The sequence below is a fragment of the Scatophagus argus genome, chromosome 5 (genome assembly GCF_020382885.2).
Source record: "Scatophagus argus isolate fScaArg1 chromosome 5, fScaArg1.pri, whole genome shotgun sequence".
NCBI classification, from domain to species: Eukaryota; Metazoa; Chordata; class Actinopteri; family Scatophagidae; genus Scatophagus; species Scatophagus argus.
In genome coordinates this window covers 16,747,317-16,767,992 of record NC_058497.1, presented here as the reverse complement: position 1 = coordinate 16,767,992, position 20,676 = coordinate 16,747,317, and the positions used below count along the sequence as shown (strand labels likewise).

Below are 20,676 nucleotides of genomic sequence, written 5' to 3'. Positions count from 1 at the left end.
GACACAAAGTAATAGAAAGTCTGCTGTGCTGATAACTGTCAGTGATGGCAAAAGACACAAATGAGAGACACACTGTCCTTTAATACCTGTCATTTTTCTCTCCTTCCCTCAGGTATCTCTTTTCTCTGTGTAATTCATTTATTTTTTTCTGTATTTCTAGATTTTTTTTCCTTCTCATTCTGTCTTTCCACACTCTTGTCCCTCATGTCTTCTGTGGAGCATCACAAAAAAAAAAAAAAAACATTCCTTGATTGAGAGTCTGGTTCCAGTAGAAGTTTCCGATATTTTTATTTTCCAGGACAGTGGCTCGTAAGGCACTAGCAGAGTTAGACATACTAAATAATTGTCTTTCTCTTCCAATTATCATTTGTTGTTGTCTGCTGTGCACACCTGGAATCTCTCTGTTATAACTACTGCTGACTGCTGAACACAATAGTTCCCTCCCACCATCACCGTCAACTTTCCTCATCTTCCCCGGGCGCCTTCACAAACTTCTCCCTCTAGCCTTGGGCACAAAGTTGCTGGCTGATTAGAGCTGAGCTGAGCTGGGCTGGGCTGGTGGGTGGGGGTTTTCTCCGCTGTGATCTTCCACACAAATAAATGCATTCACACTGTAAACTGCTTATGAAGGAAGAAAAGTGCTAATGTTATCCCAACGCTGCCTGCGACGGAGAGACAAGTGTGGCGCAGCAGGCCAAGTGCTGCGGTGAAGATTGGAGAAAAGGCCTCAGTGTGTTCTCTGCCTCACACACATGCAGCTGCGGGATGTGAGGTGTGGCGTAAGGTAACAGCCGGCAGGCTGCAGGTTACATGCCTGCTGCTTGAATCTCTCTCCTGCTCCTGGTCTGTCTGTCTGTCTTGACACACACAGTGTTCAGCTGGTTTTGGTCAGCACCCTGCCAGCAGTTACTGTCATATCAGGTCCCAAAATGATTGTGGGGAGAAAAAAAATGAAACTGTGAAACAGAGCCATGTGGACATGAAAGAGTTTGTTAAATTTAAGTTAACTGCTTTTTAACTTCTTTTCCTTCCCTTTGATTTATGCAGTTCCACGCTCCCTTATTTATACATCCTGTAACAGGAATTAGTCTTTTTTTCATACACATACATTCTTTATACATAGCTTGTTCAAATCTGAGTCTATCCATGTGCTTCTATGATCTCTACAGGCAAACAGTGTTTACAATAATGACAAATCTCATCCATTCTTCAGCTAACATCTTGAGACGGCCCACTCTGTTTTAAAGCATCTCAGGGGGGAAAGAAGAGGGGAGGGATGGAGGAGAAAGGGATGGATAGATGGAGGGTCAGAGATGCTGCTGAATGTATACACCAGACTGTAATGAAGCAGGACATATGATATCGGCCTGAGGAGTGCTGCTGGATTCATGCTTACCTAATGCTTTTAACACACTGAGCCATTTGACTCCTTCTAGAGACAGCCGGCAAGCTAGCAAGTGAGAATGTGTGTGTATCTGTACGCGCATTAAAGTTTTTGTTACCTGTAAGGACCTTTTCTGGAATAAACATGGCCTTGATGAGGCCAAAAGTCCTCATGGGGACCAAAGCAACCTAATGTGCCAAAACAGCATTTCTGAGGTGCTGGTTAGGGTTAGGCTCTCCTCAATAAGTGGAAGTCAGTGTCTTTGTGTGTACAGTACTTGCATGGAAGAACTAACACCACATCAGGGTAATTCATGTGTGTGTAGTCAGGGAGAAATAAATGCAAGTTAACTTTTTTTGTGAGCATCTTTAGAAGGTGTGTGTGTGCATGTGCGTAAAAGAGGTGAAAACCTCAGGCTTGTCAGAATTGTCAGTCAGTGTCTGACTATGACACACAGGGGGATTTGCTATAGTTGTCCTCAGATGGACTGACTAGGCCAGAAGAAGAGAAACCAGGGACATGAAAAACTTTTCCAGAGGAGGATTCACACAAAATCACTCCATCTCTTCCTCCTTGATCTGCCTTTCTTTCATTTATTCCCTCCCTCACCTTACGGGTGAAGAGCTTGTCACAGCTGGCTGCATAACAAGAAAATGGCCGGGAGAAAAACTGCATCAGGAAGTTCTTTGATAAAAAGGAGAGTTTAACTCTGACACTGAGATGTACTGCATTAGGGCCATCAAAATGTAGGCGTGGGAGAGGCTTGGCCCAGCCCAGTCTTGTTCTCTGCACGTTGAACCAGCACGTTTTTTCAAATCTATCTCTCTCAATGCAGAATTGCAAATGCAAATTAAGACTGCACTGAAGATTATTAATATTATTATTATCTACTACAACTATTTTATGGTAGCTATATTGTCTCACAACATATACACAAATGTAAATCAACGACAACACCTGTGTTCTGTGATCTGCATCTGTAATGATGAAACCTGACAGTGTCTAAGCAGATGGACGTCATCATTCTGGAAACGCTATTTATTTATTTTTCACGCTCCAAAGCCAGACTGGTGTTTTCAGACTTTAAAAAGGAAGTGGGACTGGTAATAAAGAGGTGGTGGGAGGTGAGGGTGGACTATTATGAGCACAGGAGAAATGGAGGAGATGGGGAAAGGAGAGATCAGCAAGGGAAAGGTGGACCTTACTGCTGGTAGATTTGGCAGCTGGTTTTATTGAAGCCAAAGGGAGTGGAGCTCTCCTGGACATTCTACTGCACAAGGCTCAAATGAGATTCAAGATTAACATGGAGTGATATATGATACAGGAAGAAGAAAAGGTGAGAAGACATGCATAAAGAGCGTTTAATGGCCAAAAAGATTTAGGAGGGGCAAGTGGGATGTGGAAGGTTGGACTGGGCATTCATGTACTGTAGCAGGAGTCCACTCTCTGGTCACTGAACCCTGTCTGTCCATAATGGGCAGCTTTGTGGTCACAGAGAAGGTGGCAGACATGACGTATAGTTCGCAGTTGAGCTCTGGGGGAGTAGAGGGGGAGGCCCCTCAAACTTACAATGAGCTTACACACGCAGACTATTTACATATAGCAGCAATGCATGGCTGTGCATGTTCGCCTAGGTACACAGTACAATGCAGGCAGAAACACACATGCCCACACATGTACCTGGGTCAAAGACATGGCAGGAGACCAAGGCTGGTAGTCAAACACGTTTGATGATCACTTTGAGCACCACACAAAACACCCACACATGCATCCTGTGTGTGTTAATGTGACTCAGACGCACAGACGTTACTTGCATGTAGGTGACAAATGCTAGAGTGCTGAACTAGTATAAAAAAAAAGAAAAAAGACCCTGTGGGATGCTGTAGTACCACAAAGAGCAATGTGATAACGCTGTTCTACCATCTTTCACCACACTTGGTTGACGGTGTTACTATCTGAATCTCTTTTTGCTTCAGGGGCAGACCCATGACGTGATGATCCACAGACCCAAAATCTACCGTAGGCCCACACCGACATGCTGACAGTTCTACAGTCAGTCACACATTTACACACACACATGCACTCAAATAACACAGCCAATCTACACATGCGCAGCCTCTTTAAGGAGTGTGCTTGTCCTCTCCCTCCTCCCTTCCTCCTCCTCACTCTCTCCGCATTTCTCAACATATGTTTACCATTAAGACTGGCAGGTGTTGTGGGCCTGCCCCTTCTCTCTATTGTTGCCCTGTAGCCACAGCCAACATGGTGAGGCCTGCAAAAAGGTTATGTTAGCTAAAAGGCAAGGACGATCTTACTCTGAGAACCCCCAAAAATTATAACCCAAGCCCGGTGCTAAAGGCACCCTCTGAATCTTCGTCTCTGAGTGCTTCCCTCTCTAGGTATGACTAACTCTGTAGTTTTTCACTTGTCTTGCCTTTTTTAAATTTATATATATCAAATAAAGTGATTCTCCACCCATCTATTTAAGTATAAAATACTTGTCCTCTGCAGGCTCCCTGTAGTTTGCTGTTGAAAGTTAAAAGTTCTGTCCTTTCCACAGCAGCTGTGTTGAGCTTAAATTATGTTGCTTAGTGATATGGCAGCAAGAAAGTATGAAGAAAAAAAAAATTAAATATTAACTTTGTACTTTCTAGAGTGAACTGTATCTGGTTGTTACAAGCAATTTAATTTGCTCACTACAAACAGAAGCTGTACATTCAGACATGTTTTGGTCAAAACATAAACGTTTGGAATATCTTGGACATGCAACTGGATAGCCAAGATGTGGATTATGATGCAGGAGTGTTTTGAGAAGTTTCTACAGATATTTTGATGCTTTGTCTAACATGTAAACTATAAGAATCCATTGTAACTGATCTGATGTGGACTCTAGACAATATAACCCTCCTTTAACGTTTTATAGCCTACATGGTGTGAGCATTCAAAACATAAAACATACATTTTTAGTGGAGCATAACCTTAACTCTATCAAACGCCCTCGTTTTAATATGCTCTAGTGAAGAGCCCCGAGGCTCTGCGACACCCAGCCTGAGGGAATACACCAGGCTGTGTCAGTGGCTTTTTCTAATTCTAAGCTTAGCCTTCTCTGATTTCATCTGATATTAGTTTTTATTCTGCTCTGTTCTAATGTGTTCTTTGCTTGCAATGTGAGGCACTTCTTAAATTTGTTTTGATAAAATGTGAAACTTGCCTTGTATATACAAACACTGAACCGACAGGAAAGAGCTATCTTGAAAACAAAGTACCAAAACAGAGAGATGCTCACAGTCTGATGGGGGAGCAAGGAAAATATTAGAAACAAAGTCAAAGTTGTGCCCCCCCGTATCTGCACTACCTGAAACAGTGCTCTGGTCCTCACAGCCTGGGCTGAAGGGAGTGGGGGTGGGTGGGGGTCGAGCTTGGGCCAGGGAAAGGGTTAATGACACATGTCTGGACTAATGGCTCCCAGTGGAGCTATCTGCTGATTCAGCCCCATTACTTCACAAGCATTAAATATGTCTGCCCTGACCGCTCTCTGCGCCCCGCCCCCAGCACTAATGCAAGTCAACAACATGTTAATCAGAAGGGGGGCATGAGATTTGCAGACTTTCTCTGCTTTTCCAGCCCTTCATCTCCGATACTGCTGTCACACTAAAAGCAAGCACCTAGGGAAAACTTGGAACAGCCATTAGTGTTAACGGGTCAACCTGAGTCCCGTGACCCTGCTAAGACACCTGCATTTTATGCAGCTACAACACTGTGGGGCACTGGTACAAAAAGATGAAGACAATGTAGATATAAGTTCGGTGGTACATATAGTAGAAATTATTAAAAAAGTACTGAAATGATGTATTTTCTCAATAATGTTCAGCAATCACATAAGGGGTATAAAGCCCCAGATTGCCTGTAAAGGGTACATCAGTGTAAACTTTGTAGATAGGTGAAAAGGGTTAACCTTCTGGTCTGATTTCGAGTGGGAGCTGGTGGAAGCCAATCATGTCCAGGGTTAACAGTCTGAAGTACATTAATCAGAACACATGGTGGACTCTCTGCAAGGCCAACTGGCTTCAGTTTGCCTGTGGGTCTGTGTGCAGGACAGGACCTGGCAATGTGCAGGTACAGAGTGTAACTCCCTGCACATCATAAACACAACACACTTCACAGTGTAATGGCCATTAAACGTACAGTATAGAGGCAAGTATCCACCTATAGAGACACAAATCTGCTCTTCAAGACAAAACCCATTCCTAAACCAGTTCTGTAAAATGAAAAAGTCTGACAATGTTTTGGTTTGGTTTTGAGTTCATCAGTCTCTTAGGAGGTAATGAGGCCTTGTAAATGTAAATTGTACTCACCCCTCCATGGGGGATGGGCTGAGGACAAGCTGGGCCTAGGACTAAGGCCTAGGATCTCTAGGAGAGGTCAGACCTATGTAAGTGTGTGTGTGTGTGTGTGTGTGTGTGACTTCACTACATCAGCCAAGATAAGCCACAGATATTCTACAGATAATGCTGTTACTATGAACCAAACCACCCTTAAATCAATGTGTATGTTTAACTATGGAATTTCAGTTTCACTCAACTGCCAACATCTACTGCAACATCACATCACCTTGTACTTGATGTCCTGCCCTGTGACAGTTAATCCTATGTTTCTATGCAAGTCACCTCTTCATGCAGTGATGCTATCAAGATTGAATGGAAGATAAATCATCTAATGCGTTGTGTTTTACAATAAAGCTTACCTGCTGCATCAAATTACATACTATCAAAGCAAATGAGGAATCAGGCCCCTAAAAGAAATGCTTTCAAATGTTCCATGACACAGCACAGTTTTTGTGATCACACTAACATTACAGAAATAACACATACACATGATAAACACTCACAAATCACATAGGGGTTGACCAGCTAGACAAAAGCCTCAAGTCTAAATGCAACTCAACCCGAGAAATTTATCGTGAGGCGAGATCGAACTATGAACTAAACCTTTGACCACTAATTCATTACCTGAGGCTAGTTTAGAAAGAAAGGAGCAAAAAGCAGTTATTTAAGATAGTCGTGATGTCGCACTTGCAAGAATGAAGATTCAACCAATCTCTGTACCATTTGTTGAAGTTTACAGGGTTTTTATATGACCACTGTCACAAGCACATGTCAAATAAAAAATAAATCCTTCACTTCAACTATAATATGCTTGAGGGACACAGAACACCTCTGTGTACTGCTTGGGTTTTATTTTCCCCAGAACTGTCTTCTCAATCTCAGTGTTTCACAAATGAACTCTATTTGTGTGTAAAAATAATTTACAGAGTACAGTGCAAGATAACACTGACATGAATTATTATTTCTTTGCAGATTCTATTGCAGTTTAATGTCCTGTAAGACAACACAGGGTACATTTCCAACTGTTAAACTACCCATTATACACTAAGTGAACTTACTAACACTTGCTTTGTGCTTTGTTTTGCCTGCTGCACAGTAAACCATTTGCATTCCCCGACTCTGTAATGACACACAATAGCTATAGCTATCATATAAGCCCCTTTCTAAACATAGGCAAGTGAGAGGAGTTTTGTATAGAAATACCCATTTGGCTCGGCTAAAGAGATGCAGAGGCTGGGCCTGGAAGAGTGTAGAGTGGCACCAGTCAGAGCTTTGGCAGTGCAAGGGGAAACGGAGAGAGAGAGAGCAGTGGGTGAGTGAGGGGGTGTGCAAGACAAACTGGAAGATAGCGAGAGAGAGCGAGAGAGAGAGAGAGAGTAATGATCTACACATGGTTTCATGCTGGAGCCTCAACATAGTAACCATAGACATATGCTGGGGCCTCCTGGGACTCATCAGCAGGACACAGCTGTGAGCTGGACAGCAGAATTCTATTAGCACCAACTATGTGCACATGCGCTTGCAAACACACACACACACACACACACACACACACACACAAGTACTTGTACTTCTATCCTAGCAAGGACCCTCAGACTGACATTATGCATTTCCTAACCTTAACCATCACAACTAAATGCCTATCAATAACATAATTCTAATCTAACCCATAAATCCAATTCTTAACCTTCAAAAAGCTATGTGAACCATGCAGCACACTTACACACCCATGGGAGCGAGCGTGCACGCACACACACACACGCAGGTGGTTTGTGTTTTGGCATGCCACAATCGGCACTACACATAAACCCCCCAATGCACCACTGATGGCTGTTCTAGAACACTGGATCACTTATTTCATCTAATGGCTTTCACAAAGGGTGAAGGGTTTGAAAAATTCGGCCAATGAGCATCGACAACTTTCTACAGGATCCCAACAGACAGAAAGACTTTTGTAAGACACTGACAGGCATGCCTCTAAAGTGCTCCTCAATGGGTTATGTAATACCTATTGATAACAGCTAGTCTAAATTCCATCTATCCTTATATTTTGGCTAGTCTTCTATAATGTGAAAATCGCATAAATACTGGTTTCATAGTACTTACATAAACATGTATCTACAAAGCAATACAAACACACAAATTAAGCTAAGTGCAGACATGGGCCAACGTGATGACAAGCCCATCTCCGTGGAGGCGATCATATATAGCAAAATGAGGGAGCCAGTCAATAAATTAACACCAGTGTCACAGCACAGCACCATGTTGATCTCAGTGGAAGCCAGCAGAAAAAAAGGGGGAGGATCCTTAGGGTGAAGCCAAAATTAAACCCTTTCAAATCATCATTTTCTAGACCTTGGTCTTTTGCCTCCAGCCCAGCCCTAGTCCTCAGTAACAGTCCTTAATGAACTCTGGGTTGGGAGTAAAGCCTGAAGTGATACCCCAGTTACACACATGCTCCGCTTTTGCTTATTTGAGTGCACCACAAAGCCCTTTATTTGCTCCTTTCGTCACTCAGTATCACCCTCACTCCTTCGACAATTTTATCCCTCTTTCCTCTCATTCTGATTCTTTTTCTCTGCGAGTGTGACATGTTTGTCTAGCAATCGGAGGTAGTGATTTAGCGCCGCTAAGAATGATGACTCTGCCAGAGGGGCTGGCAGGGCACTGTCTCACTGTCATACGCTTACTCCAGCCGTGGGGGGAGGGAAGGATGGAGAGGTGGAGAAGTAAAGGAAAAAAAGGGAGAGGGACGAGAGCAGAGTGAGTGAGAGAGAGAGAGGGAGAGAGAGAGAAACTTGAGGGAAAGAGAAACCACCGTCTTTTATGGAGACCAATCCTCCAAGTCTCACTAGGCCAACTTTACAGGATATATTGGACAGTTCCACACTACCCCGCCTCCTACCCCTCCAACTGCTCTCTTTTCTCAGCTCTTTTTCATGCTCCCCTCCTTTTTCGTTTCCAACAAGGCAAGCCTTTAGCCGAACTCTAGAGAGGTGTAAAAGTATTACCATGTCAACAAGTGCCTTTTACTCTAACCCACTTTACGCACACAGGCACTGGCTCACACACACACACCCATGCGCTTGCACTAAAAAATTGGAGTCAATCATCTGCAAGAACGACCTTAGTATACACTGTTCCGCAGAGTGTGCCAGAATATGTTCAGCAACACCGAAAACCAAAGCCTGTTCGGCACAAAGGAACTGGAATACAAAGGAGAAACCATTATCCTCACATTCTGGTAGGGGAACTAATGAGCTTCTTGGGATGATAAACTGGGATGACAGATAGAAGGTCTACAAGTAAGTACAGCTTCTTACAGTCTTAAGGTGCTCGCCCTCAAAACTGGGCTTCAAGGGGCCTGGCAACCTCACCAAAATGTGTTAAATATTTCAGTAAAATTGTTCCTATAAAAACAAGAGAGAAAATACTAGAGGAGAAGAGCTCTGAAGGGCGATGTAGACCCCATCTGCCCTTTTCAGAACTTTTGGTGTCTTAAGACCAGTTCACAGTGTATGGAGGGAGCAGGCTTACGACAGCAAGAGAACAGAGAGGAAGAGCGCAGAGAGCAAAAAATAGCATGCAAAAGCACAGATTTGTAAGGGGAGGGAGGGGTAAAGCAAGTGGGGGGAAGAGAGAGAGAGGGACAGAGGGAGAGGGAGGGAAGGAGAAAGAGAGAGAGAGTGAGGGAGAGAGGAGTAGCCCTGCCCAGTTGCCTGGGGAGAAAACTGCTCTGGTGCTGACTCAGGACTCTCTTTGTTTGACAATGCTCCCTCTCTCTCTCTCTCTCTCTCTCTCTCTTTCTGACACACTCACACTCTCAGACTTACTCGTCTTTTTTCAAACACTCAGTCACCATCTTTTCTCATGTGCACATGCTCTTTCTTTGTTAGACTTGTGCCAATAATTTCAATTTGACTTACTTTTCATTTTCTCTACTGTGTAACACCCCCCACCCCTGCTGTTTTTCCAACCCTATCCTGTATGTGTGTTAGTCCATCTCTCTGATTTCTGCTGCCTTTCCCTCTTTTTGCCGTGACGTTTTCTCCATCTGAACTATACTGCGCTAAAAGTCCCCTTCTCGTGTGATGAAAGCAGATAAAGACTCACAGTCTAATAAATCTACAGTGGTTTCTGTTGCCTTTTCATGCTCCACTAACAGTGGTTCACGATCGGGACCAGAACTCTGGGCCGTTTTATTCTCTTCCAGCAGCTGCAATTTCCAGATGTTGGCTGGCCAGTGGCTGGCAGCAAACTGCCAGCATCGGCTCAGGTATATGCTTCCCAATGATAGTGGAGGAAAACAGTCGGAGAGACTCATTGAGAAGACAGGGAAATCTGAAGTCTCGTAATTAGGGAGGAGGTGGCATGTCACAGAGGATGAGAGTCTATGGCTAAGAAAGGAATTAAAAAAAAGACCACAAGAAAACTGGCAGACCAACCAACACTTAAGGGTGATAGACTCTCTGAGAGAAAATAATGGTTGGCAGCTATAAGGATGGCAGACAAAGATCCTATAGAGAATGAGGCTGCACGTTAAAGAGGGAAAGGAGGAGAAGAGAGAGAGAGAGAGAGAGAGAGAGAGAAAGAGAGAGGAGCAAAGCTGATTCCAACTAGACATGGACCGATTCCCAGAGTGGCAATGCTGAGCAATCCTCACAAAAACCCTAAGGGGACCCTGAGAGTCACCCAAAAAAAAGGGAGGTAAAGAGGGCAGTGAAAGGGAGTCGGGGGTGGGGGGGCGGCATTGATAAGTGTGAGGTAGTCCAACACAGGGAGGAGGGAGTATGAGCAACAAAAATCAGGAAAGATATTTTCACTGATCCTAAAAAAGGGAGAACTGTGCGCTGAAGTGTGCTAATATCTCATAAGCAAAGAGGAAAAAAAATGATGGAGCTCCATTTTCTACTTAAATTCATACAAATTTATTGTTAGTGCAATGTGTTGGCACAAAGTACTCAGCATGGATAGAAAGATAAAGATAGCACAACAGTTTTTTTCAAAGACAGTGATATTTTCACGAACTAGAGGTCAACTAATAGTGGATTTTCAAAGGCCAATATAATAATGATACTGTAATGATAATAAAATACAGCCATTTTAATTGGACAGTATCACCCTCGACCCCTCGAAAAAAAAGGAAAAAAACAAAAACAAAAAAAACAAACCTGCTGTCAGAACACTATCTGACGTTAATAGAAGATCGCTAACTCATAAACTGAACTTCTAAGTCAAAATAATAACAATATAAATAAATAAAAACATAAATCTGGATCACTGACTCTCAAACTCAGAGTAATTCATAAACACAGAACTGATGAAGCTAACCAGGAAAAAATGCAGGTGGGAGCAATTTTTATTTTCTGAGTTATTATTTTCCCTGAAAATAAGTAATTCTAGTTAATAAGCTGACGGGTAGACGCTCCACAGCCAAGTATCAGAGCCAAGTTCTGCTGATACTGATTCTATCGGCACAGATTAATGGACCAAACTAATCAACTGGCCTACCTTTATTGCAAACTTTAGTGGGTGGGTAGAGAGGAGAGGGGAAGAGGGAAGAATAGGGAGTGTGACAGGAATCTGGATCGTACCAGGGCTAAGCTCAGCCATGTCTTCAGTGAGACACCAGTGGAAGCAGACCTGGAGGAGGGAGGGGAGCAGTAATCACTTAGTTCAGCGGGGCCATGTTCAGACTGACATCATCACTCATTCATCTGAATGAGGCTTGGCTGACAAAAGTTGACCCAGGCTCAACGCAGTGTGATGTCATCCGACAAGGTGCTGCTTGGGCCTGCATTGTTTTAATGGAGGAATTTTTGGTTTGAACACATGCTAAGTTTTGAATGAAATGAAATCTGCCCATGAAACTGTATTAAAGCTCTTTTCATTACAGGATTCGGTCCTGCTTATGTGACAATGTCCTGCAGTCTGTCTGTCCTGTAAGAAACTTTCCTCTTCATTTATCATTAAGGTTTCTGAAAGTATGATGACAGAAAATCTGTGCAATGTAAGCTGCGCAAATAACATGATTTCCAAACCATAAAGAAAAATAAAAAAAGAATACTGTACAGGAAATAGAAGAGAAAACCAAGCAGCTATTATATGTATGTATGTGAGCATGGGTGTACAGTGGAGAGAGAAAAAAAACAAGCACAGGGAAGACAAGGGGGGGAGGCAAAGAGGGGAGGCGGAGAAATAGAAGCGAGAGGTTACTCGCCTGGCACATTGAGTCCTACTTGTTAGCCAGTGACAGTGTCAGGGATCGTGACAGGGTCCAGACGCTAGACACCAGCTGCAGTGTCTCGTAAATAGACTGCTGTCTCGCAGGCACATTTGCACGGCAATGGTTGCGCACACACGCACACATGCAGACACACAAGGCATGTGGGCACATGCATATACTATGGCAGGCACACAGACAGACACTGACTTATTGTCTCTCCCAAATCTTGTAAAAGGGACAGTGAACCTCTTTGTGTGTTGCGTCCTGTTAAAGATCCTGTGAAGAGAAAATGTACTCTACACACAAGAACTCCAAACGCAACAAAATCAAAACTAAAATAAGAAAATGTGTATTAACAACTCAATAATGTGTTCAACAATAAGCACATGTTAATGCTTTATGAAAAAACAAACAAACATTTTGTTCATCCATGGGCAGCTGGCTAGAACTACACAACTAATCTTTCCAAGTACTTTTGCCTCAGTGTAAACTTTATGTGTGTGCCTGTATGTGAGTGTCTGTTCCCCCTCCCTTCATGAGGGGGTGTAACACACTACATCTGTCCTGTGGTGTGAGGATGGAGTAAATGTGCAGGAGAAAAAGGAAAAGGGTAGGGGTAGAGTTGAGAGTTTGGGATGAGAGAGGAGCAGAGCTGGACGGGAGGTGAAGGGGTTAAATGCGCGGGACTGATCCTGCTGAGGCAGCAGCAATACGTAAAAGTGCAAGGTTTCATTGTAGCAGATACAGAATGAAACCCCTTCCCATTAGTCACGCTAGTAACTGAAAAGACTCTTCGCGCAGCTTAACCCTTACTCTGCCGCCAACAAACCACAGCAACAACACAGGTAAAGCCCTTGTAATTTGTTAATGGCTGCTGTGCTTGCGTGTAACCTCACACGCACAGTGAGATTATAGTACATTTTAGCACAGTGACTGAGTGCGTGAGAGGAGAGAAGGCCTAAATTCACACATAGAGAGCCACTCAGATGAAGTGACCTTCGAAGGGGATTTTCTTTTTCTGAACCCCCCCAACACACACACACACACACACACACACACCCCCCCCATGCTCTTCTTGAGCAAGCCTCCCACGCCATAAAGCACACACTGTCTCTGAGGGGCTTAGGAAGGAGAATGCAAGCATACCCTTTCTTCAGCTAGAGTAGGGCAGAACCATAATCATCATAATTATCATCATCATCACACTGCCTTAACCAAGACACTCACCACAGCAAAGCCAGTGGTGTAGTGACGAAACAATGGAACAAACCAAACCACGTAAACAAACACATAATGGGAGGATGTAAGGTGAATCGGGTCATTACAAAAAATAACAGTGTTGTACTCCGTTTTGTGTGTTATAGTTATAATAGCAGAATTATTTCTATTTTTATTTGTGCGCGAGATTACATCAGCTCACAGGTATAATCTGGAACTTTCCCCCAAAACTACTGAAATCCCTAGTTCAGATAATTATGTATATTTGTAGAACTAGAACATAGATGATAAGGGATTTCCTCAGCCTCCCTCTGGATGTTCATATACTCCAAATGCTATTAATATATCCGCTCCAAAACGCATAGAAACACACATCTTACCTCTCTGCAAAAGACATATGTGTTGGCTCAGGCCTCTCTCCACTCCATTTGTTTTAGTGCTCCAGAAAAAAAAAGCCATTTGATCCTAATTAAATCAAAATGGAGCATAAAATGCCTGGTGATCAGCACACAAAAACCCAGCCCTGGCTGTTTGTTTTCATTACAACAGGTCTGAAGCAGCAATATACTGACATCTCTGAGTAAACTCAAAGAAGCCCTAAGCGTCCCATGAGGTCAGAGCAGGGAACTAGTAATATTGTTTCTGGCCAAACATTCACCAGTAATAAAACAACAATTACCATTCATCATTCTCTCATTTCCCCTCTCATTACAACTCCAGTTACTATCGGCACCAGGTAACAAGAACATGCGGCATGAGGGTTAATGTGGTTTACAGAGATGAACAATGTATAGAAAACAAACATCTTGTAGTGAAGCTCATAATATAAACCACACCGCACTGGAAAAACTGACAGTGCACCACAGATACTTAATGGTTCACGGAAAAGGACTTCACTGAATACAAGGCATAAATGTCACACTAACATATGAGAATAAAATAATAAACAAAACAATAAAACACGCAACAGAGAGTTCTGGTGTTAAAAAAAATACACTTTCTAAGTGTATTTAGTTAGTCGGAAATGTTTCCCCTCTCTATGTCCCCAAAAATGGTCAAGATCAGGGATTTGTTTACAGTCAGAGTGTATGCATAATTTTGTTTTGTGGAGGATTTTTTCTATGACCCTATGAAATCGGTTTTAATATTTTACAGATACCATTTTATGTTTTTCCCAAATTCTGCATTTTGTAAAAACAACGCTTATAATGGCAGGGAAAAGCCTGATTTTTCTAAATTGCATCCACATTTTGGCAATTTCTACGATATTCCACATTTCACAAAGTTCCAAGCAGCTACACTGGAAGACTGAATAAAAGGTCGGCCGTTATAGAGAGGATGAGGATGTGATACTGTTCAAATACACGAATAACAGAGAACATTTTCAAACAGGCCCTCCTGGAAGACATTCTTTGTGCTGCACTTGTTTGATCACAGAAAATGGCAGGAATCGCTGCACTTAGGGATGCCAACACAGATTTATACAGTTAACCAAAAACTACCTGCTTGTGTCTGATACCAACAGGATAACCAAGAATTTAGTATTTTTGAATTTTAAATAGAAGTTCATAACCTGTGGTTTCTGCACGCCTGAGGGTGAGACAGGCTAAGATATAGTGAGGAAAGAGGGCTGAGTTCATGTTCCAAAGCGCTAATTTGTTGTGTTAAAACTCACTGACACCTCCCCCTCCCCGACCCCACACACACGTAGAACTCATGCAGAATATGTTCTGCAAATTGCAATCATGCTGTCTTCCTCCGAAATTGTAAAAAACTTCCACAGCGACTACATATTTGGCTCTCAAGGCTACACTGCGTGGCTCTACCCAGCTGCAGCAGTTGGACATCATGAGCGAACAGCATGCTGCGGATCACAAACAAAAGTGTGCTTGTGAAGTCAACAAAAGCAGTTTGATTTTTTTATTATGAGCTCTATTTATCAGCTATAATTTCACTAATGGCCAACAGTCGATAACATAATTATCAAGATAACAATTTATCAGTTCTATATACAGTATGCTGTGTACTCCTCGTTGGACATATAGACATATAAGTCATAAAGGTAGAGAGAAAGAGTTCAAAACCTGGCTTCTCTCTTACCTCTTCTCAGCTGACCAATCGCAACATGAAGTGGATGTGAATTTCAGATTTCAGATCAGTTTTGAAAAGTTGCAGAGATGATTGGACCCAGTACCCAATTTTTCTGACACAGAAAGGTGTGGGGGAGGGGTTTTCCAAAGAATTTTCACCATCTGAAAAGTATGCTTGTCCCTTGCGTAATTTTACTGACGGCAGGACTTTATCCAGAAGGGAAACATGAATCACTGAAATTCACCACTGACATCCATTACCTTATCACACAATGGTACATTATAACCATCGCTATTTTAACAGTCTTTGGTCGTGTACGAAAGGGGCATTTGTCTAGAGACGCTCATTTAATTGTTAATGCAAGGGCGTTAATAGTGTTTGTCCTAGTAAGGAATTGACTGCCTTGCTGGAAGTGCGATGCAGTATTGATGCCTGGATTACCTGACTATCAGCTGATGTTGCACAAGACTTGCAAGTCCCTGCTTGATATAAAGCAAATTTTCTTATGCACAAATCAACAAACGATCAAATGGATTCATTAAGTCTGAGAGGTGCCAGAGAGTTAAATTGTAACAGACTGAACAACATTTCAGTCGTTTTATTGTCCATTTAATTTTATGCCAAACATAAACTGCTGCAACGTCTTTCACTTTCACCTCCTGCTATTTGTTCTTTTTCTTCTTCTTTTTACAATAGCTGTGTTGCCACCTCTCCATAACGGTTTTGAGTTTCTGCAACAGCTACATTTTCACTTTCTCTCGCTGCTGATGATGACAACAACTCAAAAGTGGTGTAAAGTCAAATGGGTTTTCTTACTCCAGTCTTGTCACAGAGTCGCAGGGTGTTGAAGGAGCCCACAGAAAACACCTCTCCATCTGGTGCCCAGGACAAAGAGGTGATCGGGTAGTCATGAGACGACGAGGAGTAAAGCAGACGGCCAAAGCTGTCCCATACCTGTTGAGGGACGGCATGACTGAATGATTAAAAACAAGGTTATTTAACCTGACCTGTCTCCGTGACATCTAAAAGTATACTTAAACACTGCCCACCTTATATTTACAGTCTTCTCCACCTGACAGTATGAGGTCATGCACTGAATTCCAGTCCACCTTCAGAACAACCCCGTCATGAGCCTTCCACTAGACAGAGGCAAAAGGAAGAGTAAAAGGACAGGTTTCATGTCAGCATAATGATGGTGCCCACACACAAGTTCACTTTTTTGCTGAAGGGAGGTGGGAGAGATATTATAGATTATAGATATTATATAAATGGTACACCAGTTAATCAGTGCAGCTGTGGAATTCATAAGCTTCACAAGCTTAGAAAAACAGGCAAAATTACAAATTAAACACTAAGCGAAACTGTAAGGTTACTATAATACAGTACTGAAAATATTTTGTATTACCAGAATTTTCAACTCAGTAAAATGATCTAAAAACCAGTGAAATAACCAAATGCACAGACCGTATTAAAAGATATATAATCAACGTAGCTATGCTTGTTTTTGTGTCAGTTGACAGAGTTTTTATGTCATTTAACAGTTACCTGCAAAGCACTATTTAAAAACTCAAATTATCAAGTTATATGAATCTCAACTGACCATTGTAGATTTATAACTCTAAAATGAATAGATGAAGTTAGCTGACCTGTATGACTTTGGCACTGGGTTGCAGAGGCTTGATGACTAGCTGTCTTCCTGATGTGAAGAGGATTCTGTCCGAGTCGGGACCCCAGGCCACAGAATACACAGGAGACCCTGAAAGACATGCAGAAATACAAGTACAAAAATAATGAGATCCTGTGTTAACCTCCAGCCAAGAACAATGGATTGGGTACATAAAGACTTTGACCTTTCCTTAATCCAAAATTTAAAGAATGTGAATTAAAATGGTATGTGTATGAATTTTCTTTCCTCCTTGACTGGTATGAACAATAACTCCAGGATACAGCAGTGCTAAGTCCTCCTCTTAGAAGATATCATATTTCCTCAGAGATCTCACCTCATGGAACAGCACTTAGCTTGCAGGCAGCTGAGAAAACCTACCTAACCTCAACATTATAAGCATGTGTGTGTGTGTGTGTGTGTGTATGTGCTTACGTGGACATGTGTGAGGGGAAAATGTGTGTGTACGAGTTGGGTTTGTGGCTACGCACGTGCGGAGGGTAGAGGGCCTGACATTTAACCCTACTCCAGGTGCATGTGGTTTCTCACAAATGCCAGCTGGTCACATGATCTAAATCTGACAAAGGTGGTGAGAGGGGTTGAAGCAAGTCCCTCTCTCCTCAATCTCCCTCATTCCCTTCCAAGCTCTTCCTAGAGGCTCTCTCTCTTAAAATGTGTCACAGTACACAAGAAGAACAACTATTGTATGTGCTTGTGTGTGTGTGTGTGTGTGTGTGTATGTATGAAGTTGTGGGCTATGAAGAGAAGCAACACCTGCAGTGATCTGAGAGCCATGTGGAGGATGGTGTGCATCTGTGGTAAAGCTACTGCATCCAGGTGTTCTACAAATCGGTAGCTCTGCTGAGCAGCCCACCGCCCAGCAGCTCTTTCTCCATACAGCCAGCTTAGGAAAAATGTTCCTACATACTGGGACTGAATTACTGTTTCCTTGCCAGGTTTTCCACAGCACCCGTTATTCAGCACGAGTGTGCCATCCATTTCTCCAGAAACCAACTTCCACCCCCCCACCCTCATTTTTTCTGTCCCTACACTGAAAAGAAATGTTTAATAAATCAAACACGATGAATCGATTAATAAGTCATAGATAGTGAATGTGAATTCTGGATAGAGAAATATATCATTAGAAGCCTTTTTTATGACTTTTAATAAAACTCCACTGATATAAAGCTTTGAAACTTTATGGTGCTTTTAGTAAAAACAAAACAAACAAAAAAAAAAAAAACAACCCAAAAAAGAAAAACATAGAACATGGAGACTGATTCTGCTTTTGGTCGTACCAAGCATAATTACATCCCAGTAGGCCCAATACATACACACATCACACACGTTCACACAACTGCACAGCCACAGAGAGAGGAAAAAAAAACACATTTCCGCCTTGATTGCCATTTTAAAGTATCTGGCTTGAGTAAAAAGGCTGTTTCAACACAAAAGGAAATCAGATTGTTCAGTGAGTGTGCAAGCACAGACACAAGAACATACATGTGAGGTACACACTCACGAATGCAGCAACCACACATACACTTTCATGAGGCAGGCATAAACATTCATACAAAATGAAGAATGAAAGTCTGAAGAATAAAATGCAAAATATATTTGGTGTGGCAGTATATTTGCAATCTGGAACTGCAAGAACGGACTTGCAAGGCCCAGCTATGGGGGGTGAGTATTCTGAGTCTGGTGTCAAACAGAGGCCAGATGGGAGGTGAACTTCTGGGTCATAGCAATCGGGGAGGGAGATGTCATCCCTGATACACAAGAATGAAACTGAACTTCTCTGTGTTTGGTCCTCTTCATAAAGGCTGTGCCTATTGCTGTTTTTCACTCTGCCTCACTTTTTCAGAGAAAAGAGGCACTCTGAGCCAGCAGGTCCAAAAAGCAATCAGCATTATACATGCGTGTGTGCGTGTGTATGGTATATTGTGCTGTGTTCGCTAAATGCCTTCAGATGGTTGGTCAGAGACTGGCTGTGCGTGGCTTCTTCTGCAGGCTGGCAGTTTTTACAGATGTGACCTGCATTTGTCAATAAAGATTTCTATAGAAGGGGGTCTGGACTAATGCCACCTTGCATAAACTGTAGCTGAGCCCAGTGAGGATTCAAGTCATTGATAAGGTTTGTCTTGATATTTACGGTTGATTAATTTATCATGATGGATTAGGAGACAACTTAAAATGGCAAACCATACTATAAACAAATTGTCAGCTTCCGTGTGTAGCATGAAAAAGTTTCAGTTTTCAAACTCACTGAATTATTGCTCCTTAACTACAGCTGATTTTTTTTTTTCAGGAAGTGAAATCAACAGTCCTAAACTTTCACCTCTATCATTAAAGACAGCAGCTGCTGCAGTTCAAAAACTGTACTTTTTCAAATTGCTATTTTTGGCATGGAGAGGATTTTTTTGGCCTTACTTTTACTATTCAGTCCATGAAGTACTGCAAACAAACAGGCACCAGCAGCCATGATTGTGACAAGACAGCGCAGAAGATGTGCCCATTATAAATGTGTATCTTCTGCTTTGTTTGTTCATTTCTGGTTCAGTGATCATATAACACAATTTTGGCTGAGTGACTAAATAAGATATCAGTTTAATGCAAGCACTAGATACAAATGTAGCTTAAATTCAGTGAAATAAAGTGTGTGTGTGAAAAAGAGTCTTTAGCCTTACCTTGGCTGGCCAGCGTTGAGCGTAGCATCCCACTTTTTGACCAGATCTTGATCTGCCCATCTTCTCCAGCTAAGTAATGAGGGAAAACAGGTGAAAAGAACTGCAGAGATAGACATTAAGTTTTTAACAAATGGATTATCAAATTTCTAATCTTAATCCAAATTTTAAAGCAGGCTCCTTAAACGAGTATTTGTTAAATAGCAATGAAAATATGTGTATCCCTGTCATATTTACCTGTGATAAGAGCAGTACCATCATAGTTCCATCGTCCAGCCAAAACAGCCCCTTTGTGTGCTTCGACACTCTTCTCGATGCGACCCATCTTAGAGGCAAGGTGAAATTTCCCTAGAAAGAGACAAAAAGAGGTTTACCGTAGGGCTGTTCCACAGTCTAGGCCCAGGCTGATGTGGGTGTGTACAGTCTATAATTCATGAACTCTGCTTTGCTGCAATTCACTGGCTAAAACGAGAATATCTTATATAAAGAATATAGAGACTGTGGTTTCATAAGTCTGAATGATTCAGGCTGCTGCAGGAGACAATCAGACTGAACATTTTTTATGGCCAAGCCAGAACATCAGTGAGAAGAAAATATTATTAAGGTTTAAAAAAACCTTTATAATCCAGCACTATAAATATATGTATAATAACTATCAATCACCTAACACACAATTAGCAACAAAGTCATATTTACTGCTCTGTACTGACGTACAAACATAGAGCATAAAGCAAAGAAGTGAAACTAAAGGGTCTTGGTTGGTTGAATACGGGCAATTTTCTATTTGCTAGACATGAAGGGTGATCAGGCATGGAGACAGTTATTGAAGACGCTAGACTAACATATACTTTGTGGCAGTGTGTATTAAAAAATTCTGAATGTTCTATGTAATTTCTGGTGGCCCCAAACTGCAAATCAGCATGCTGCTGCTTGCTCACATGTCTAAATTTGGACATCCCAAAAAAAGTGGATGTTACTGGTGTAGCAGGTAGTGAGTGCAACAGACATATAGAGCTGTACTTAAG

At 42.1% G+C, this 20,676-nt stretch overlaps 1 protein-coding gene across 4 annotated transcripts in view; it reads right to left on the bottom strand.

The window, feature by feature from the left end:
* The window catches only part of ift80 (intraflagellar transport 80 homolog (Chlamydomonas)), a 34,718-nt gene that overhangs the window by 11,017 nt on the left and 3,025 nt on the right, over window positions 1-20,676 (bottom strand). For 3 of the 4 annotated variants that reach the window (XM_046389261.1, XM_046389262.1, XM_046389263.1), the window contains exons 4-8: window positions 19,889-19,999; window positions 19,655-19,723; window positions 16,951-17,060; window positions 16,354-16,443; window positions 16,121-16,258 (exon numbers count right to left, since the gene is read on the bottom strand). In XM_046389261.1, coding sequence (XP_046245217.1) covers window positions 16,121-16,258; window positions 16,354-16,443; window positions 16,951-17,060; window positions 19,655-19,723; window positions 19,889-19,999 — 518 coding nt within the window. The remainder of the gene's footprint in view (window positions 1-16,120; window positions 16,259-16,353; window positions 16,444-16,950; window positions 17,061-19,654; window positions 19,724-19,888; window positions 20,000-20,676) is intronic. The other variant, XM_046389266.1, reaches the window with a different exon arrangement.